Source organism: Vulpes lagopus, chromosome 7 (genome assembly GCF_018345385.1).
Source record: "Vulpes lagopus strain Blue_001 chromosome 7, ASM1834538v1, whole genome shotgun sequence".
Taxonomy (NCBI): domain Eukaryota; kingdom Metazoa; phylum Chordata; class Mammalia; order Carnivora; family Canidae; genus Vulpes; species Vulpes lagopus.
The window spans coordinates 20,780,794-20,796,672 of record NC_054830.1 but is presented as its reverse complement, the minus strand read 5'-3'; the positions used below and the strand labels follow the sequence as shown (position 1 = coordinate 20,796,672).

Sequence of the window (15,879 nt, the reverse complement as noted above, 5' to 3'; positions counted from 1 at the left end):
GCAAGGAGGCCTCTAGCCCTGCCTGGTGTGCTGTCCCTGGAGAGGCCCCCTGGAGGGCTCAGCTCTACTCGTGTTGAATTTGGACAGGTCCAGCAGGTCAAAGCTGCTACCTCTGCCATGTCTCCACTGCTCACCACGATCACCCTTGAGGCTGCTGCAGCCCCTCACCCCCACTGTTGTCCTGGTTGTGAGTCCTGAAGAGGGGCACTGACAAAGGCAGCTGAGGCTCAGTGGAACTGCTTAGAAAACAACTTTAATGGCCTCAGCTCCTCTGTCCTGAATCTAGTAGTCCAGGGCACAGATGAGGGCCACACCACGCTTTATCCAGTGTCGCTGGGGCTGATTGGAGGGGATCTCCACAGCAATGACGTAGTTGGTGGAGTGGCCTGTGGTTGATAGTGTTCCTGGGCAGGCAGGAAGTGAGGAGGGTTAGGCTGTTGTTCACAAGAACAGGGACTGGGTAAAAGCAATGGACTCAGCCAACTGAGCTGGAGCAAGCAGGGGCCTTGACCCAAGGGGGAGCCAGCCTGGTGACTGGGTCTGGCCAAGGCTCAGGCCTGCCCAGGGTTATGGCACTGACTGTTGACGACGGGAATGGGAGAACTGATGCCTCTGCTCATTCCCTGTTGGACCCAGCCCAGGCCCACCTCCCCTTCAAGCCTCCATTAACCCGTCTGAATTGTTAGCAGCCTAGGGCTTCCAAGACCTGGGTGAGGCCGGCTGAGGGAAGCAAGAGGAGGGTGAGCTCAGGGGCCACTGCCCACAGACAGCCCAAGTTCTGGGCATTACCCTGCCTGCTGCTGGTTCAGCTCTGTCCTGGCCAGGTTGCTCTCAGGAGTGCTGATCGGCCTCTGTTGGCCATCCGGTTCAGCTAACCTGTCCAGTTAGGCTGGCCCAGTCCTGAGCCCCCACCTGTGGTGCGGGTTCCCCACCCTGGCCCCATACCAGCTCGGGTCAGCGTCTTGTAGATGGGACACAGGTAGAAGTTCTGGTCCTGGGTCTTGCGGTTGTGCGTAGGCACAAGCCAGATAACCGCCATCTCTGTGTATAGTTCCTTGGACCGAGATTCGGCCAGTTGGAAGGCTGCAGGGTCCCAGCGGGCCCCTTCCAGGAACAGCCCATGAATGTAGCACCCCTCCTTGGGCCTTTTCTTGAGCTCTGACACTGACTGCTGCATTACCTGTGGTGGGCACAAAGACATGCCCCCCACGTATAAACACCTGGAATCTGGGCTAGGATTTAGGTTAGGACGCACAGACTCCCTTCTGAGAGCCTACGTGCCCATTATTCACCCACTACTTCAGCTGGCAGCCTGTGGTCTGTGTCCTGCCCCTAGGGGTTTCCTGGGGGCTCAGAGCCTCTTCTGGCTTGGCTCTTGCCACCCTAGCCCTACTCAAGACCCCCTGACTGCCAGCCAGCTGTGGCTTCGGCACCCCTCCTGTCTGGGCCATACCCCAGCCTTTCCCTGGCCTGACCTTGGCTGTATGCAAACCTTGAAATCAAATGAGATGGTGTCAATGGAGATGACAGACTTGCGGGCAAAGTTCTGGAGCGTGCCTGTCAGGAAGGCCTGGGGGAAGAAGAAGCCACTGATCCAGAAGACAGCTGGGATGCCCCCTTGGATCCAGGCCTGCAGGAAGTCCAGGCGCTGCATCAGGTCCATGACCCATGAGGACAGTGGCTTGAGTGATGGGTAGGCCTTAGCGTTCCAGAGCTCAGGCACAGTGTTGTTGTACAGGCTTGTAGCCATCAGCTCCAGCTGCGAGGACATCACCACCAGCCCCTTGAGTGCCTTGAGGAGGTCTCGCAGCGTCTCTGTGATCACCTGCAGCAGCCGGTTGTACCTATGGGGCCAGTGGCAAGGAAGCAAGCAGTGGTCCAGGGCCATTTGGCACTATCTGTACTCCCCAGTTGTAGGCCACAGACAGAAAAACAATGGTGGAACGTGGGGCTAAGAGCACAGAGCTGAGCTGGGCAGCCTGGGTACTGATCTCAGCTCCTTAGCAAATGTGTCAACTTAGGTCACTTAACTATTTTGGGCCTTGGTTTACTCATCTGTGAACTGGGAACAATAAAATGTGGTTGAGTTAGAGCACAGACTTGGCATGGTACCTGGCCCATAGTAGTTGTTGCTGTCATTTCTCTGTAATAATAACTCTCCATAAGAACTCAGGTCTGGGGGGCGAGGGGGATTACCGAATGACCTCCTGTACTAGCACTGTGTTCATTGACTCCTCATACAGCACGGGGTACTTGGCCACCACCATCTGCAAGTTGATGGGCTCAGGAACCTGGAGCAGAACATTGTGGGCCACATCCTCCACTATCTGTGGGGGCAAAGGGACACGGGGACGGGGGTCAGGGCCAGCACACCTTAGTTCTTGCAGGGTTCCACATGCACAGAGTTCCTTCTGGGGGAGCAGGCAGGATACTGGGGGGAGCCCTGCCCAACCTGTGGGCCCCTTCCCCCTGCTGCCACCTACCTCCTCCCGGCCCAGGCCACCCATAGAGGATGATTTGGGCTGCAGCTGGATGATGGCACCAAACAGGGCATAAGTCTCATTCTGGGCAAAGGTGATGTTGGCATTGTCATGCAGGCCGAAGATCTCAGGCATGTCATTGAGAGGGAGGCCTTTGATGTAAGAGAGGTAGCCCTAGAGGGTGGGAAGGCCACACCTGAAGCCTCGCTCTACCCCTAGCCAGTGGGTGGTCCTCCAGTTGAGCACAACTCTCACTTGTCTCCCCAACTTGTAACCCTTACACATCTCTCTCTTCTTGGGACTGCATGGCTTCTGAGGCACTGTGTGGGGAGCCTTTGCTTCCCCCGCCAGCCCTTTTCCTCCTACCATGCTGCTCCTTGCTCCTTCATTCAACTCCTCCAAGCAGTCACGCTTCCCTCCTTACAATGATGATCCACACTCCAACAGCCAACTCGGCCCCTGCCAGCTCCGCCACACATCTTAGCAGAAGCACCATTTCCTCTGGGACCCCTTGGAGGAGCTGCTGCTGCCTCAATTGAATAATTACGCTCAGGCTGTGGCCGGGAAGCCAGAGTTCACCTCTCCCCACACAGCCTGAGCTCCAGGGGCAGAGACTGGGTGTCCACCTTCCTCACTGTGGCTATCTCTGTGGGATGGGGTAATCCATGAAAAGGAGCTGCTGGAGGGCTGGGGCCACGCCTCCTCCCACCCAGCACCAGAGGGTGTTCAGGGCACCAGCCCGGCAGGCTTACATTGAGGTCGTAGGTAGGCTGGATCTGGTGGTAGATGCCTGAGGCGCTGTAGCTGTGCTCGTGGTGGAGCACGGAGGGGTTGTAGTAGTCCTCCAGGATGTTCATGACGCAGCGTCGGTCCCAGTCATCAGTGACGCGGCCCCCATAGTTGATCTCCCCGGCTGTGTACTTGAGGACCTACGGGGCAGGTGTGAGGGCCCCCACAAGCACCCAGCACCCCGCCCTAGCCTGTCCCTGGCCCACCTTGTAGGGGATGTCCTCATATTCATCCAGAAACATCTTGAGTTGGCTGATACAGATGCGCAGGTCCCCATCTGTGAACTCATAGGGGATGTTGAAGCCCAGGGGCCCAAACTTGCGGCGCTCCAGGGCGTTCCCGTGGAACAAGCACAGGGATAGCAGAAGGGACTTGAACTCCATCACCTGTGAGAGGCAGGGGAGTGAGGGGCAGGGCCAGGCCCCAGGCATGGCGATGGGGAAGGGTGTACCCCTCACACCTCACCTTGTGGCAGGAGTTGAGGAAGTCATCGCTGAGGCTGCTGTAGGACTTGAGCAGGTTGGCCTTGACACCACGCGGCGGCTCGATGGTCATCTTGGAGCCATTCTGCAGGATGGACACTGGGAACTTGTTGCTGGGCAGGCTGGTGAGCCACAGGCGGAAGTCCCGGTGCACCTGGTGGCCACATACCACATGAGCTCCTTCCTACCAGGAGCTCTGGGCCACCTGCAGCATGACCCTCCCCCTGGGTGGGCTGGGCCAAGCTAGGCTGTGCAGACCACTAATTAAGAATATGGTCTTGGGGGATCCCTGGGTGGCGCAGCAGTTTGGCGCCTGCCTTTGGCCCAGGGCGCGATCCTGGAGACCCGGGATCGAATCCCACATCGGGCTCCCGGTGCATGGAGCCTGCTTCTCCCTCTGCCTATGTCTCTGTGCCTCTCTCTCTCTCTCTCTCTCTGTGACTATCATAAAAAAAAAAAAAAAAAAAAAAAAAAAAAAAAAAAAGAATATGGTCTTGGGGCACCTGGGTGGCTCAGCAGTTGAAGGGTTGAGCCTCTGCCTCTGGCTCAGGGCATGATTCCCTGGTGATCAAATCTCGCATCAGGCTCCCGGAGGGAAGACTGCTTCTCCCTCTGCCTCTGTCTCTGCCTCTGTGTGTCTCTCATGAATAAATAAGTAAATAAATAAAATCTTAGAAAAAAGAATATGGGCTTTATCAGGTAATGATCTCAGGGTTGTGAGATCAAGCCCTGGTCTGCTCCACACTGGGTGTGTAGCCTGCTTCAGATTCTCTTTCTCTCCCTCTGCCTCTACCCCTCAAGAAAAAAAAGGAATAGGGGCTTTGGCAAGTCCCAGGGTCACCAGTCTATGCTGGGTGGACTTGGGCAAGTTACATCAACACTGGTAACAGTAACTCAGGGAGCCACTGAGAGGATAAATCTAGCTGAGGCTTGTTTAATCCATATATCACTTCCCGAGTGCTGTGTGCCAGGCTAGGATGATCTCTATGGGACAATCTCCCTCAGTCTTGGCGGTCCTGGATGGACGCGTTAGCAGCCTCTTCAGCAAAGGAGGACATTGGGTCTGTGGCAAGAAGGGCAGCGCACCTTATCGGGATTGATGTGCTCGATGAGGCGCTCCAGGGCTGGCATCCAGCTCGGTGCCAGGTGGCAGTTCTGGAAGAAGACCCACTTGCCCCTCTCTATGGAGCTGTGCATCATGGCCTCTGCGCGAGGGCCCTGTTGGGACGGGAGTGCTGAGCGGGGAGGGGCCAGCCAGCCCGCCCTCTAGGCCCCCACCCCTGCCCACACCATCTTTACCTGGCCCTGGCCCAGGGAGATGGCAGAGAGCTTCTTGGAGAATTTCATCTCTTCAGCAAACTTGTAGAGGTCGGCAGCAGGGTCAGTGCCAGGTGATAGCACAAAGATGAGGGGCGTGGTGGAGCTGGAGTCTTTGAACACCACTGACAGGTTGGCTGCCTATGGGTCAGGGAGAGATGCTGGGTCCCTGGGGCTGAGGCAGGGCAGGACCAGGACAAGGCAGAAGGTCCTGGAGCTTCCAGAGAGCTCTCAGAGAGGCTTCCTGGTGAGGCCTGCAAACTCCCAGAGACTTTGGAGGGTATGACTAGGAGCTCCAGCCTGACCAAGGTTGTAAAATGGTCTGTCCAGGTGCAGCCAGGCCCCTGGGACCCATAGGTGGGGATTAGTTTGGGCACTGGCTGAATGGCACTTGCCTGGGGCTCAATGAAGCGTGGCTCCAGATTGGTGGCCACAAAATCTTGCATGGCATTGGTAACCTTGTCTCCACGCAGGCAGCGGAGAACCAGCAGCTTCTGGAACTGGTCCAGGTACTCATTCCAGATGCCAGGCAAGGGTTCCCTGCAACAGGCCCATGTCTCCCTGAGAGCTGACCTGTGGGAAGGCACTGGGCCCAGGGACTCTGCTGGCTGGATGACCGGGAGAGTAGAGTGCCTAGAGGGTACACAGCCAGGGCACAGAACAGATGTGGCCACAGCTGCAGGGCAACCCTGGGTGGCTCCTCAGACAAACCTCCTGTGCAGGCCTGTTCCTGGGGTCTTACCTCTCCACCTGACCACCCTTGCTATGCCCTGGGGTGCAGCTCACCGGTGGGGTTCAAGGCTGTCAAAGATGGATTGGAATTCTGAGAGGTGCTTTGTGAAGTCTTGGGCAAAGGAGGAGAAGGCTGGGAGGTTTGAGAGTGCGAGGATGTCTCTCCAGGCCCGGTCTGACAGCCAGTCGGGTGCTGGGTTCTCAGTCATGAGCTGGATGGAACCTCCGGACAGGAGGTAGCGCCACTCACCCTGGCAGGGGACAGGGGGAGGCTAGTGCCCACCCAGCAATGCCTCCCCTACCACCCTCAGCCAGAGAAATGGGGTCCTCCCTGGGGGTGGCAGTCAGACAGATAAGTCTGGGTTAGTGTCCCCGCTCCACATTTTCCTGGCTGTGTGTCTTAGGCAAAGGATGTGACCTCTCTGAGCCTCAGTCTCCTCATTTTGTAAAGTAGGAAGAGTGGGAATTTAAGTTGCTTCCCAAGGGTTTTGTTAGCCTGGCACCTAGACACGGCGAAGGCTTGGGCTGTTAATGCTCACTGTCTCGGCAGTGATATCCAACACACAGCAAAACACCCGGGGCTCATGAGAGCCTGAGCTAGGGGATTCAGGACTGTCTGCTCACCAGCACACTTGGCTCTGAGAAGGCTGTGCTCACAGGACAGCTTGGGCCACAATGAACCCTGGGTATCCAGACTGTTTTAAGCAAGGAACTGTTTCCTAGAGCCTCTCTCCCTTTACTCTTGCTGTACCCTCCTGCCTGGCCTTCTCTTTCCTTCCCAGGCCTGGCAACAGGGCACTTCCTCAGGCCATCTGTCCTGGGTCACCGGCCCAGCTGGCTGCCCCTTTGCTCATGCACCTGGTCGATCTTGTCCTCATTCATCATGATACGGACACACAGCAGGAAGGCAAACATCAGCTTGTGCTTCTCAAAGAGGCTGCGGCACACGTTGCTATAGAGGTTGTAGGTCAGGTGGCGGTTGATGTTGGCGATGCGCTTCTTCAGGTTGTCTGTGGGGCAGGGAGGTGATGGCAGTGTGTGAGGAGAGGTGAGGAATAGCAAGAGCCCCTGGGTTCAGCCCACCCCAGTGGGTCAGCCCCACAACCATGAGGGCAGTCTGGGCATCCCCTGGGGGCCTGTGAAATTCCCAGCAAAGGGGCTCTAAGGAGGTTGGGAGGGGTGTGTGTGTGCTGTTATGTCTAGTATGAGAGTATGTGCAAGTGAACACAGGTAAGAGTTTACACATACGTGTCTGTTGTGGAGATGTGTCCAACTGTGTCACATCTGTGCCAGAGTGGGAGCCCATGTGTCAATGAGTACATGCATGCCAGGCCTACCTGCCCTCTCCGAGTTGGCAATGCCTGAGCGGAAGATGTTGAGAAACCACTCCAGGGAGTACTGGTACATGGGGTCCACGTTGGCCAGGTCAGATACACAGAAAAAAAGGATTTGGGTGCGGACAGCCACAGGGATGTACTCCATGCGCGTGAGGTCAATGTCCTTCTCCGTCTGCTCTGCGATCCTGACTTTGGTCTGGAGGGGCAGCGGGGTAGTGGTGGTCAGGCCCAGGCCAGCTGGCAAAGAGCAGGAGGCAGACGTAGGCGGGGACAGGGGTCAGGCCTGGTGTAGGTGGGGAGAGGCAGGAGTTGCAGGCAGGGGCAGGCAGTTGCTGACCTGGATCTCGGCAGCCTTCATCTTGGAAGCCTCCAGCACCTTGATGAGCTCCATGTCATCCACGGGGTTGCCTTCGGAGGAACTGAGCCTGTACAGGATCTGGTCTTCGATGTCCTTCAGCTCCTGGCGCATCTTGGCATTACTAACAATCAGCTGATTCTTAGCTTCCTCCAGGTCTGGCCGCTCCTCAGCCACTACCTGGCCCAGTAACTGGTCCTCTAGGCCACTGCCAGGGGAAGGGGACACCATGTCTGTAACACTGGGAGGCTCCAGAGGGCCAGTCTTGAGCCTGCTCATCTATCTACCTGTGCCTCCAGGCTCCAAGAGCCCAGCATCCCTGCCAGTATCATCCGGGGAGGCCTAGCCTCTTTCTTGGGCTGGAGGGCTAATGCAGAGCCTGCCTGCAAAGTGACCATTTCTCAGTGAGATGCCAGGTGGCAACCTGGAATCCCAGGATGGGTCAGGTGGTTGGATACATGAGTTGCTGGGGTTGTTGAAAAACTTCCTCTTGGCAAGAGGGGGCTAGGTGACTGGTAGGGACAGGCCTTTCACCACCTCATCCATACGAGGTTAATAGTGGCCACTAACATAGAGGCCAGAGCATGGAGCGGGCTTGTGGGCTCTGCGCGGGTGACCAGCAAAAGCCATAGTGCCTGGGCTCATGGCAGCAAGGCAGGAAATGGGGTTTGGGTGCAGGGAGCCAGAGTGTGCTGGACTCAGGCTCCAGGGCAGCTCTGGGGGCAAGTGCACAAGGGGCTGGCAAGGGCTGAGCTGTGGGGAAGGGTACCTGGACAAGATGGGGCTAGCGCTGACCAGGGAGGCTGAGGGGCCCTGCCCAGCAATCAAGTGCTCTTGATCTTCGGGGTGGGGGATTCTTATTTGGAAATGGTGGCAAGCAAGGGGAGCTGGAGGAGGTGCTAGAAAGGCCTGGAGGTCCAAATTGCCTTGGAAGAAGCTGCTGGAGCCTCTGGGAAAGACCCAGGGAGTCTTGGCCCAGGGGTGGAAGAGGGGAAGCCAGGAAGAGCTCACGCTCTGGGTCTGGGGCCTGGAGGCTTACCTGGGTGACAGGGTGAAGTTGATGAGGGTGAGTTTAGTGGAGATCTCAGGTGTGTAGTGTGGGTTGGGCAGCTTAGTGGTGATATACATCCTGAAGTCCTCGTGGTAGGGGATCACCGTGTCCCCCAGCTTCAGCACTGTGTTCCCCTGCTGTTTGTATGTCTACGGTAGGAGGGATGGGCAAGTGCTGTGGCCTGGGCTTCGCCAGTGAGGCAGTGAGTGGGGCTGCCCTTTACCCCTGCCGCAGCAGGCCTACCTGCTTGAGCAGCACGGGCTCCAGGGCCGGGTCCAGCTCCTCGCCCACATTCTCCAGAAGGCAGGGCTTGCCAAAGCGGATAGCATTCTCCATGCTACGCAGGAAGTCCCGGTCACTCAGCTTGAACACATCCAGCCCATTATCCTTCTCCTGTGGGCATAGGGGCAAGTGGGGTCTGTGAGAGCTGATGGCCAGCTCAAGGCTCAGCTACTGCCCCTGTACCTGCTAAGCCCAGCTGCATGGGGGTGGCAGCACCAGGCAGATGGGCTCACCATGTTCTTGATCCATTTGTTGGCCTGGCCCTGAGGGTCAATGAAGTGGGTCCAGCGCTGGGAGAACTGGTTGATGACCCCGTTCTCCACTGACAGTGTGTCATTGGGGAGGCCAGCAATCTGTGGGAGCATCAGGTGCCAGACCAGGTCAGGGCTGTCCCACAAGCGGGGTCAGCTGGGGTGACAGCTACTCCAGCTTCATGCTCGGCTATCTCTTCCCTCTCCTAATTGTGTGCCTTTGGAGGGAGGGGCAGACGGCAGTGTGCACAGGTGTCAGCCCACAGGACCCCCTACTCTCTCCTGCTCCCAGGCTGGATCCCAACACCCTCCTTCTCTGGGCCTGTCTGCCATTTTGCCTACTGAGTCCTCACTCACTCAGACCATCTCCCAGAGCCCACAGGCCACCTATACCCTGGCCTATACTCTCCCTTGGCCTCTGCCAACAGCCTCTTGGTTTTTTCCCTGGGCCAACTTTATCTATCCTTCAGCGTCTAGCTCAGATCTGACTTCCTAACCTCACCATGGATGCAGCTATCCTACCCCGACCCACTCTGGCAAAGCCCCCCTTGAATTCTCTGCCCACAGTTAGCTAGATCCATGTCACACTGTGTTCAGCTTTCTCCTCTCCCACCCACAGCTTCTTGTTGGGCCCAGGCAGGTTCAGGGAAGGCATCTCTGAGCAGGCTGAGGACTGAGGAAAGAGGGTCGGAGGGAAGCAGGGGGCTCCTGGCTTAGCCTAGTCACTCCAGCACCCCCCAGACAGGCACCTGCCATGAGCGGATATTCACAGGGTTCCCGAGTGTCCCGATGAGCGTGGGCTCAGAAGTGTGCGGGACCTTGTGTCTCTTGAGCTGCTTGACCCACTGGTTGTAGAGCACTGTGCGGTACTGGCCCTGGGGAGATGCCAGGCTCAGGGCCGCCCACCACGACATGTGTGATGCCCTCCTACCTCGCCTGCCCCCCAGCACCCAGGAGTTGTACACAGAGGTGGAGTTCAGCAGTGGAGTAAGACGTTTGCACTCAGGCCCCACTTTGGGTGACCCCTTTGGCCTCTGTAAACCTCAGCCCCTCATCTCTAAAACAGGGCTAATGACAAGGCCCACCTGTCAGGGAGGCTGTGAGGACTGAGTGAGAGGTACCCAGCAAGCATAGAAGTGCGAGCTCAGGTTCCTACTAGAAAGCTGGCCCTGCCAGCTTTCCTGCACTGCCTTATCCCCCATGCCTGGAACAGCACAGGGTTCAGATAGGGCACCTGAGAAGCGCTTGCCGAATGAGTGAGCGAGGGGAGAGCCACCCTGTATGGGGCCCCTCATGGCCGTGAGAGTGTCCCAGGGAGGGCTGAAAGGCTCCTTACTGTGAAGGGGCCCAGGTAGGCCACGAAGCCAGCAGCCACCAGCACGTCACCAGAAATGTTACCAAGCATATGTTCCAGGTTCTCCACCGTCTCCTGCCAGCGCACCTTCTCATCCGACAGCCCGTTGATGAGCTGCAGAGGTATCCCCGTGGGATGGGCTGTACTTGGCCAGGCCAGGGGATGGAGAAGGGGTGTAGGACCTGCCCGCCACCCCCACCTCCCAACCTGCCAGACCCTCCCAGCCCACAGGGCCCTCCGTGCAGGGATGTGTGGACCTTGTCTGCCCGGCCCAGCCGCTGCTCGCACTGCTCGCACTTCAGCTCCAGCTCCTCTTTCTTGGTGATGCATTCCCGGTACTTGGTCTGCATTGTGGTGATGCCATCCTCCACCTCACGCAGGCGCTGCTTGGCCTCCTCCAGGATCCTCTGGGTCACCTCCAGGTCATCCTGGGCCTCCCGCAGGGCTTGCTGCAGGCAGAGGGGTCAGGGCTAGCTTTCCAAGGGGCCCTGGGACAGCCCTCAGCTTCCCCCCTCCTCTCCCCCACCGGTACCCAGTACTCACTCGCTTGGGCTCCACCGCCTTGGCCACAAAGTGGTACTTGTGCATGGCACGCACCCACTGGCAGATGGAGGTGCAGGCCTTGGACACCTTGGCGATTGCAGCTGGCTGGAACTCCTCATTGTCAATGTATGGCTGGATGGCTTTGATCACTGCCTCCCCAATGTTGTCCTGGGGAGGGAAGCCATGGGCATTGGGGGTGGGGGCTGCTTCCCAGGGAGGAAGGGGTGGTGGGGTTTGCTAAGGAACACTGATGCCCTGTGTAGGCTTCAGCACAGGTATCTTCCTTAGGGAATAAACACAGTCCAGAGGGGCTTGCTGGAAGAGGAACTTCTGTGTCCCAGATTTCAGATAATACTATCAGAGACTTCAGCCACAAGAAACCATGTAGTCTCAAGGTCTGGTAATATGCAGGTCCCATGTAAAACTTGTTTAGCGACAAGGGCTGCTTCGTAGCAGGTGTGGAGAACAGCAAGTGACTCTGATGCCCAACCAGGCTCATGTTCAAGAGTATTAATCCTCACCCCGGGGAGCTCATCACACTCCCAGGGTTCCTGTCCCACCCTGTGAGTCCAACACTATAGTTCAGAATGAGCCCAGGAATCCGAATTGTTCATGAACTCCCAGAGCTTAGAGCCTGGGAACAGGGAGCCCGAGCACTGGCCATGAGCACTCCTGATTCAGGCTGAATTAGGCTTGTGTGGCTTCTGGTTTCTAGACTGATGGAAGTGGAGGAGGAAGAATGGGGAAGTCTCTAGGGGTCCAGCTGCCTATGGGCCATTATCTCCACCCCCTCAGTGCAGCCTGGGGTACTTGGGGCCTGTTACTGACTCATGGTGATGGTGGGGGCCAGGTGCACAGGCAACTATCCCCTACCCACTTTCTGGGCTGAAGAAGGTCCCCTAAGAGGAGGGTGGGATCCAGGCTGACCTAAGCATGAAGCAGCCCCTGGGGGAGGACATGGCCATGGATACTGAGAGCCCCAGATAGACAGTAGACAGAGAAACCCAGAGACAGATGGGAGAAGCTGAACCTCAGCTGAGGCCAAGGGAAAGGTGATGGTTACACAGACAGTGAAAGTCTAGGCCAAGGCCATGGCAGTTTTCAGGGAGGAAAGGGCATGAGAGGGGTTCTTTAGGCTGTAGAGCTTTGGAGTGACAGTCACTCCATCAGCCAGAGAGCTCCTGTGGGGCCAGGATATGGTCCCAGTCAGCTCTGTGGCCACAGGGCTGCCCATGGTCAGGCAAAGGGAGACTGAACAAAGAGCCCTGCACTGGGGGGTGGGGGAGGCAGGCTCCTTTGCTCACTTCCTGGGCTTACTCACGGGCCTGCCCACTCTATGCCTGGCATGCTCACCTTGTCAAACTTGAAGAGGCTGTCAAGGAAGCGGCCAGGGTCCTGCAGCAGTCCCTTGCCAGGCTCCCAGTAGTCATCCACTTTGGAGCCGGGCTTCTCTCCGGGCACCTTCTTGGGCTTGATGCCCTTCATGATGCACACAGCCTCTATGACCAACTTCACGCCTGGGGGTGGCCGCTGCATGGCCCGGACCTGTGGGTCAGGCCAGTGGAGATTCATCATTGCCTGGGTACCCCTGGCGGGGACAGCCATCAGATGGGTAGATCCCACAGACCCAGTTCCTACTACCACAGACAAAGGGCATGCCTGGGTATCCCCACACGTCTGCCCCGACCTGTGGTTCCTTCTGCTCCACCATACACCCAGGCCTGATCACAAGGTCCTAGATGCTCGGACCCCAAGCCCTCTTCATGTGCCTGCCTGGGTCCTGAGGGCAGGTTCAAGGTGAGGACAGGCAGCTGGGTTTGAGGTCTGGTTCTATCCATACCTCTCAGCACATGACCCCTAAGGCATGTGGAGTCAGGGGGTCTGGGGTCCCCAGACACTGGGACAGATGCCAGGGGAGCTTTGGGAGCCGCCTGGCCACTCACCTCGGTCACATCATTCTTGTTGAGGTTGCGCAGGCTGGCCAGGGCTGCATCCAGGGCAGGTAGTGCCTCATCAAGATCCTTCTGGGCATCGTCAGCAATAGCTTGTGCCTTCCTGGCCTTCTCATTGGCCTTGATCTCCTCTGCTTGCACTGAATTCCGGGTCTCCTGGGCAATGGTTGTGTCCACCTGGGGACCAAAGGCAGGGAGGGCCCAGCTGGTGGCATGTCAGGGACAGATGTTCCCCCACTCCCTTCTCTCCCCTCTTACCTTTCAGTCTCCCCAGGCAAAGAGAAATGAGGGCAGGGATGTCCCCATTCTCCAAGAGCCATCTTGGAGCTCTGGGAATGTGAGAAGCCTGTTCCAAGTGCTTCTGGTGGGCCTGGCATGGGGCTCAGGGCTTTGCGTGCTTGAGCACAACTGCCCTCCAGGAAAGGACCCCCTAAACCCTCAGGGCATCACCATGCAAGACAGAGAAAGGCAGTCCCCCACATCATGTTCTTTCTATCTGCTGGAAACATTTTTAATAAACTGACTTTGCAGAGCAGGTGTGACTGCTTCTACCAGAAAGCTGTCATAATGAACTTGCAAATCTGAGATGTCGGCTATGAAGGACCTGGCCCTAGAATTTGAGGATCTCGTGAAGACTCAGGAGACTTGGGCAGAGTCTGCACAGCTGCCAGAAGTGGGCTGCCACTCAGTCCATGTTGTGATGATCAGGGTTTGGATTGCCTGTCTTGCTCTTCACCGCATCCCCTGCCCAGGGCAGGGCCTGGCAGAGAATAGGTTCCAAGCAAACATTTGTTGAATGAACAAATGACTACTGACTGAAGAAAACAGGAACCGAGGGGCTAAGCAACCTACAGAAGTCAGGCATCCAGCGATCTCGTGGTTGCATGGGGACACCGAGCATCCTCAGACATGGTCAGACATCAGGGATGAGGGCCCGGGAGCATAGCTGACCTTGATCTGCTCCATGGTGAGCACGGTGTCCTTGGCAGCCTCTTCCAGCAGGGGTCGCATCACCTCTAGCTCCTCCTGCATCTTGGCCACGTCCTCGGAAGTACGCAGCAGCTGGTGGATGGGGGACACAGAGAGGAAATCTGGTGTGACAGGGTACCAGAAAGAGAGCCGGGCCTGGGGGGGCTGGGGAGAGTGTCCTGCATGCAGGGTCACCCACCCTAATTTATGAGTGACAGGTTATGGCTGGTTGCCCAGTGAGCCCTAGAGGAAAGGAGCAGTCCTCTGAGAATCTGTGGGGTTGACCTGCTTTGGCCTTGACCTTGTTCAGTTGGTAAGGGAGGAAGCTACCCATTTAAACACTGCAGGCTGCTGACTGAGAGGGTGGGCTGGGCCTCCCTGGGTCAGGTCTAAGCCACAGCAAGCAGTACCATGGGCGGCTAACCATTATTCACAAAGTCCCACCCTGGCCCACCTTGTCAAGGCCACTCTTCATGCGATTCTTGGCAGTTTTCAGCTCCTGTTTCTTCTGCCCAATCAGGATGGAGAAAATATTAAGCAGTTCCAGGTAGCTCTTGGGGGTCACGTAGTTGTGGCGGGCCAGCTCGGCCAGGTACTCCACACACTTCCTGGCCACCGACTGGTGGATATACACGCAAACTTGAATCTGTGGATAGGAGACCACTGATGCCAGCCTTGTAGAGCCTCCAGCAAAGACAGGGCACCAGGGTACCCTTGAAGCCACTGCAGTTGGATCCCAAGGAGGGGGCCACATGTAGGAAGCTCAGTGCCTCTCACACTCACTGTCTCCCATGATCCTTATAACCTCTAGATCAAGGTCATTCATTCTGCAGAATTAAAAACCCATGACCCAGAGAAGTCAAGGGGCTCATTTTGGTTCACACAATTGTCAAAGGCAGAGCTGCCTTTGAACGTGGACCCAGGTGTCTCCCAGATCTTGGCCCAGTGCCCTCGTCACAGCTCCCAAGACCTACCTCCGAGAGTCCAAAGGTGGGACACCCCGCCTCCCTAACCACCCCATGGAGGCCAAATCTGGGATAACAGAGGACCCAAGGACTTCAGCATAGCTGGAGAGGGAAACAGTCTCACTATAGTTCTTGGCCCTGAGGTGAGCATCACTCTCTTGGGTTGGACCAGACAAATCTAGCCCCCTATCTGTGGTCTTCGGTTGTTATCAGGAGGCTCTTTGAAGAAAACTGCCACAAAGCCCTCAGGGAATGAAAGAAATAGTGACTGTGTAACATGTGTCCAACCTCCTATATCCCTGTGACAACCTTGTGGTAGTCTCATGATACACATGAGGGAACAGGCTTAGAATGGATAAAGCTGTCTGCCCCAATGCCCCTCAGGATTGGGCCTGGGACTCTCAGCTGGGCCGCAGTGACCCTAAACCCAAACCTAAATGCTGACAGCTTGCTCCTCACCAAGACACCTACCAGTCCTTTAATTACTTCAGAGGTGGCTTCCAGTTCTGGGATCTCATTCAGGAACATGGTGGCCACAGACTCCAGGGCCTCTGCTGGCCACTCGTTAAACCAGTCAATGGTACAGCAGTTGACAAGGGAGGGGAACTGCCTCAAGCGGGCTCGGAATACCTCTCCAATGGGGCTAGGGGACCAAGAGTCCAAATGAAACACTGACTCACGCCCCTAGGAGCCCAAGACCCTCCTCATGGCAGGCCCAGGTGCATCCCTGCCCAGCCCCGCAGTCCCTGCATGGCCACAATGGCTGCCCGTACCTCATACACAGCACCATGTGGATATTGCTGCGCACACGCCCAGTGTAGGCAGCCATGAGGTTGGCCTTGGTGGGCTGCAGGCCTTGCTCCTGGATATAGGGCCGCATGGTGTTGACAATCTGGTCCTGCTCATCTGAGGTATAGAGGTTGGGAATATCGCCTGAGTTCAGAACATTGTTGATGTCCTCCAGGAAAGACTCATTCTTGATCTGGAGAGAGGAGAGTACAAAAGCTAAGGCTTGATAAT

General features: G+C 57.0%; 1 protein-coding gene across 1 annotated transcript in view; it reads right to left on the bottom strand.

Annotated features, from left to right (window-relative positions):
- Window positions 1–238: 238 nt before the first annotated feature.
- The window catches only part of DNAH1 (dynein axonemal heavy chain 1), a 76,341-nt gene continuing 60,700 nt past the window's right edge, over window positions 239–15,879 (bottom strand). Inside the window, 28 exon segments of the mRNA XM_041763152.1 lie at window positions 239–404; window positions 946–1,180; window positions 1,493–1,844; window positions 2,197–2,327; window positions 2,484–2,654; window positions 3,233–3,409; window positions 3,476–3,655; window positions 3,735–3,905; window positions 4,838–4,969; window positions 5,051–5,209; window positions 5,464–5,608; window positions 5,855–6,051; window positions 6,659–6,810; window positions 7,138–7,333; window positions 7,475–7,700; window positions 8,532–8,692; window positions 8,787–8,936; window positions 9,059–9,178; window positions 9,826–9,951; window positions 10,413–10,597; window positions 10,600–10,879; window positions 10,974–11,141; window positions 12,327–12,518; window positions 12,917–13,102; window positions 13,877–13,987; window positions 14,349–14,540; window positions 15,331–15,502; window positions 15,633–15,841. Coding sequence (XP_041619086.1) covers window positions 283–404; window positions 946–1,180; window positions 1,493–1,844; window positions 2,197–2,327; window positions 2,484–2,654; window positions 3,233–3,409; window positions 3,476–3,655; window positions 3,735–3,905; window positions 4,838–4,969; window positions 5,051–5,209; window positions 5,464–5,608; window positions 5,855–6,051; window positions 6,659–6,810; window positions 7,138–7,333; window positions 7,475–7,700; window positions 8,532–8,692; window positions 8,787–8,936; window positions 9,059–9,178; window positions 9,826–9,951; window positions 10,413–10,597; window positions 10,600–10,879; window positions 10,974–11,141; window positions 12,327–12,518; window positions 12,917–13,102; window positions 13,877–13,987; window positions 14,349–14,540; window positions 15,331–15,502; window positions 15,633–15,841 — 4,998 coding nt within the window. The 3' untranslated portion in view covers window positions 239–282.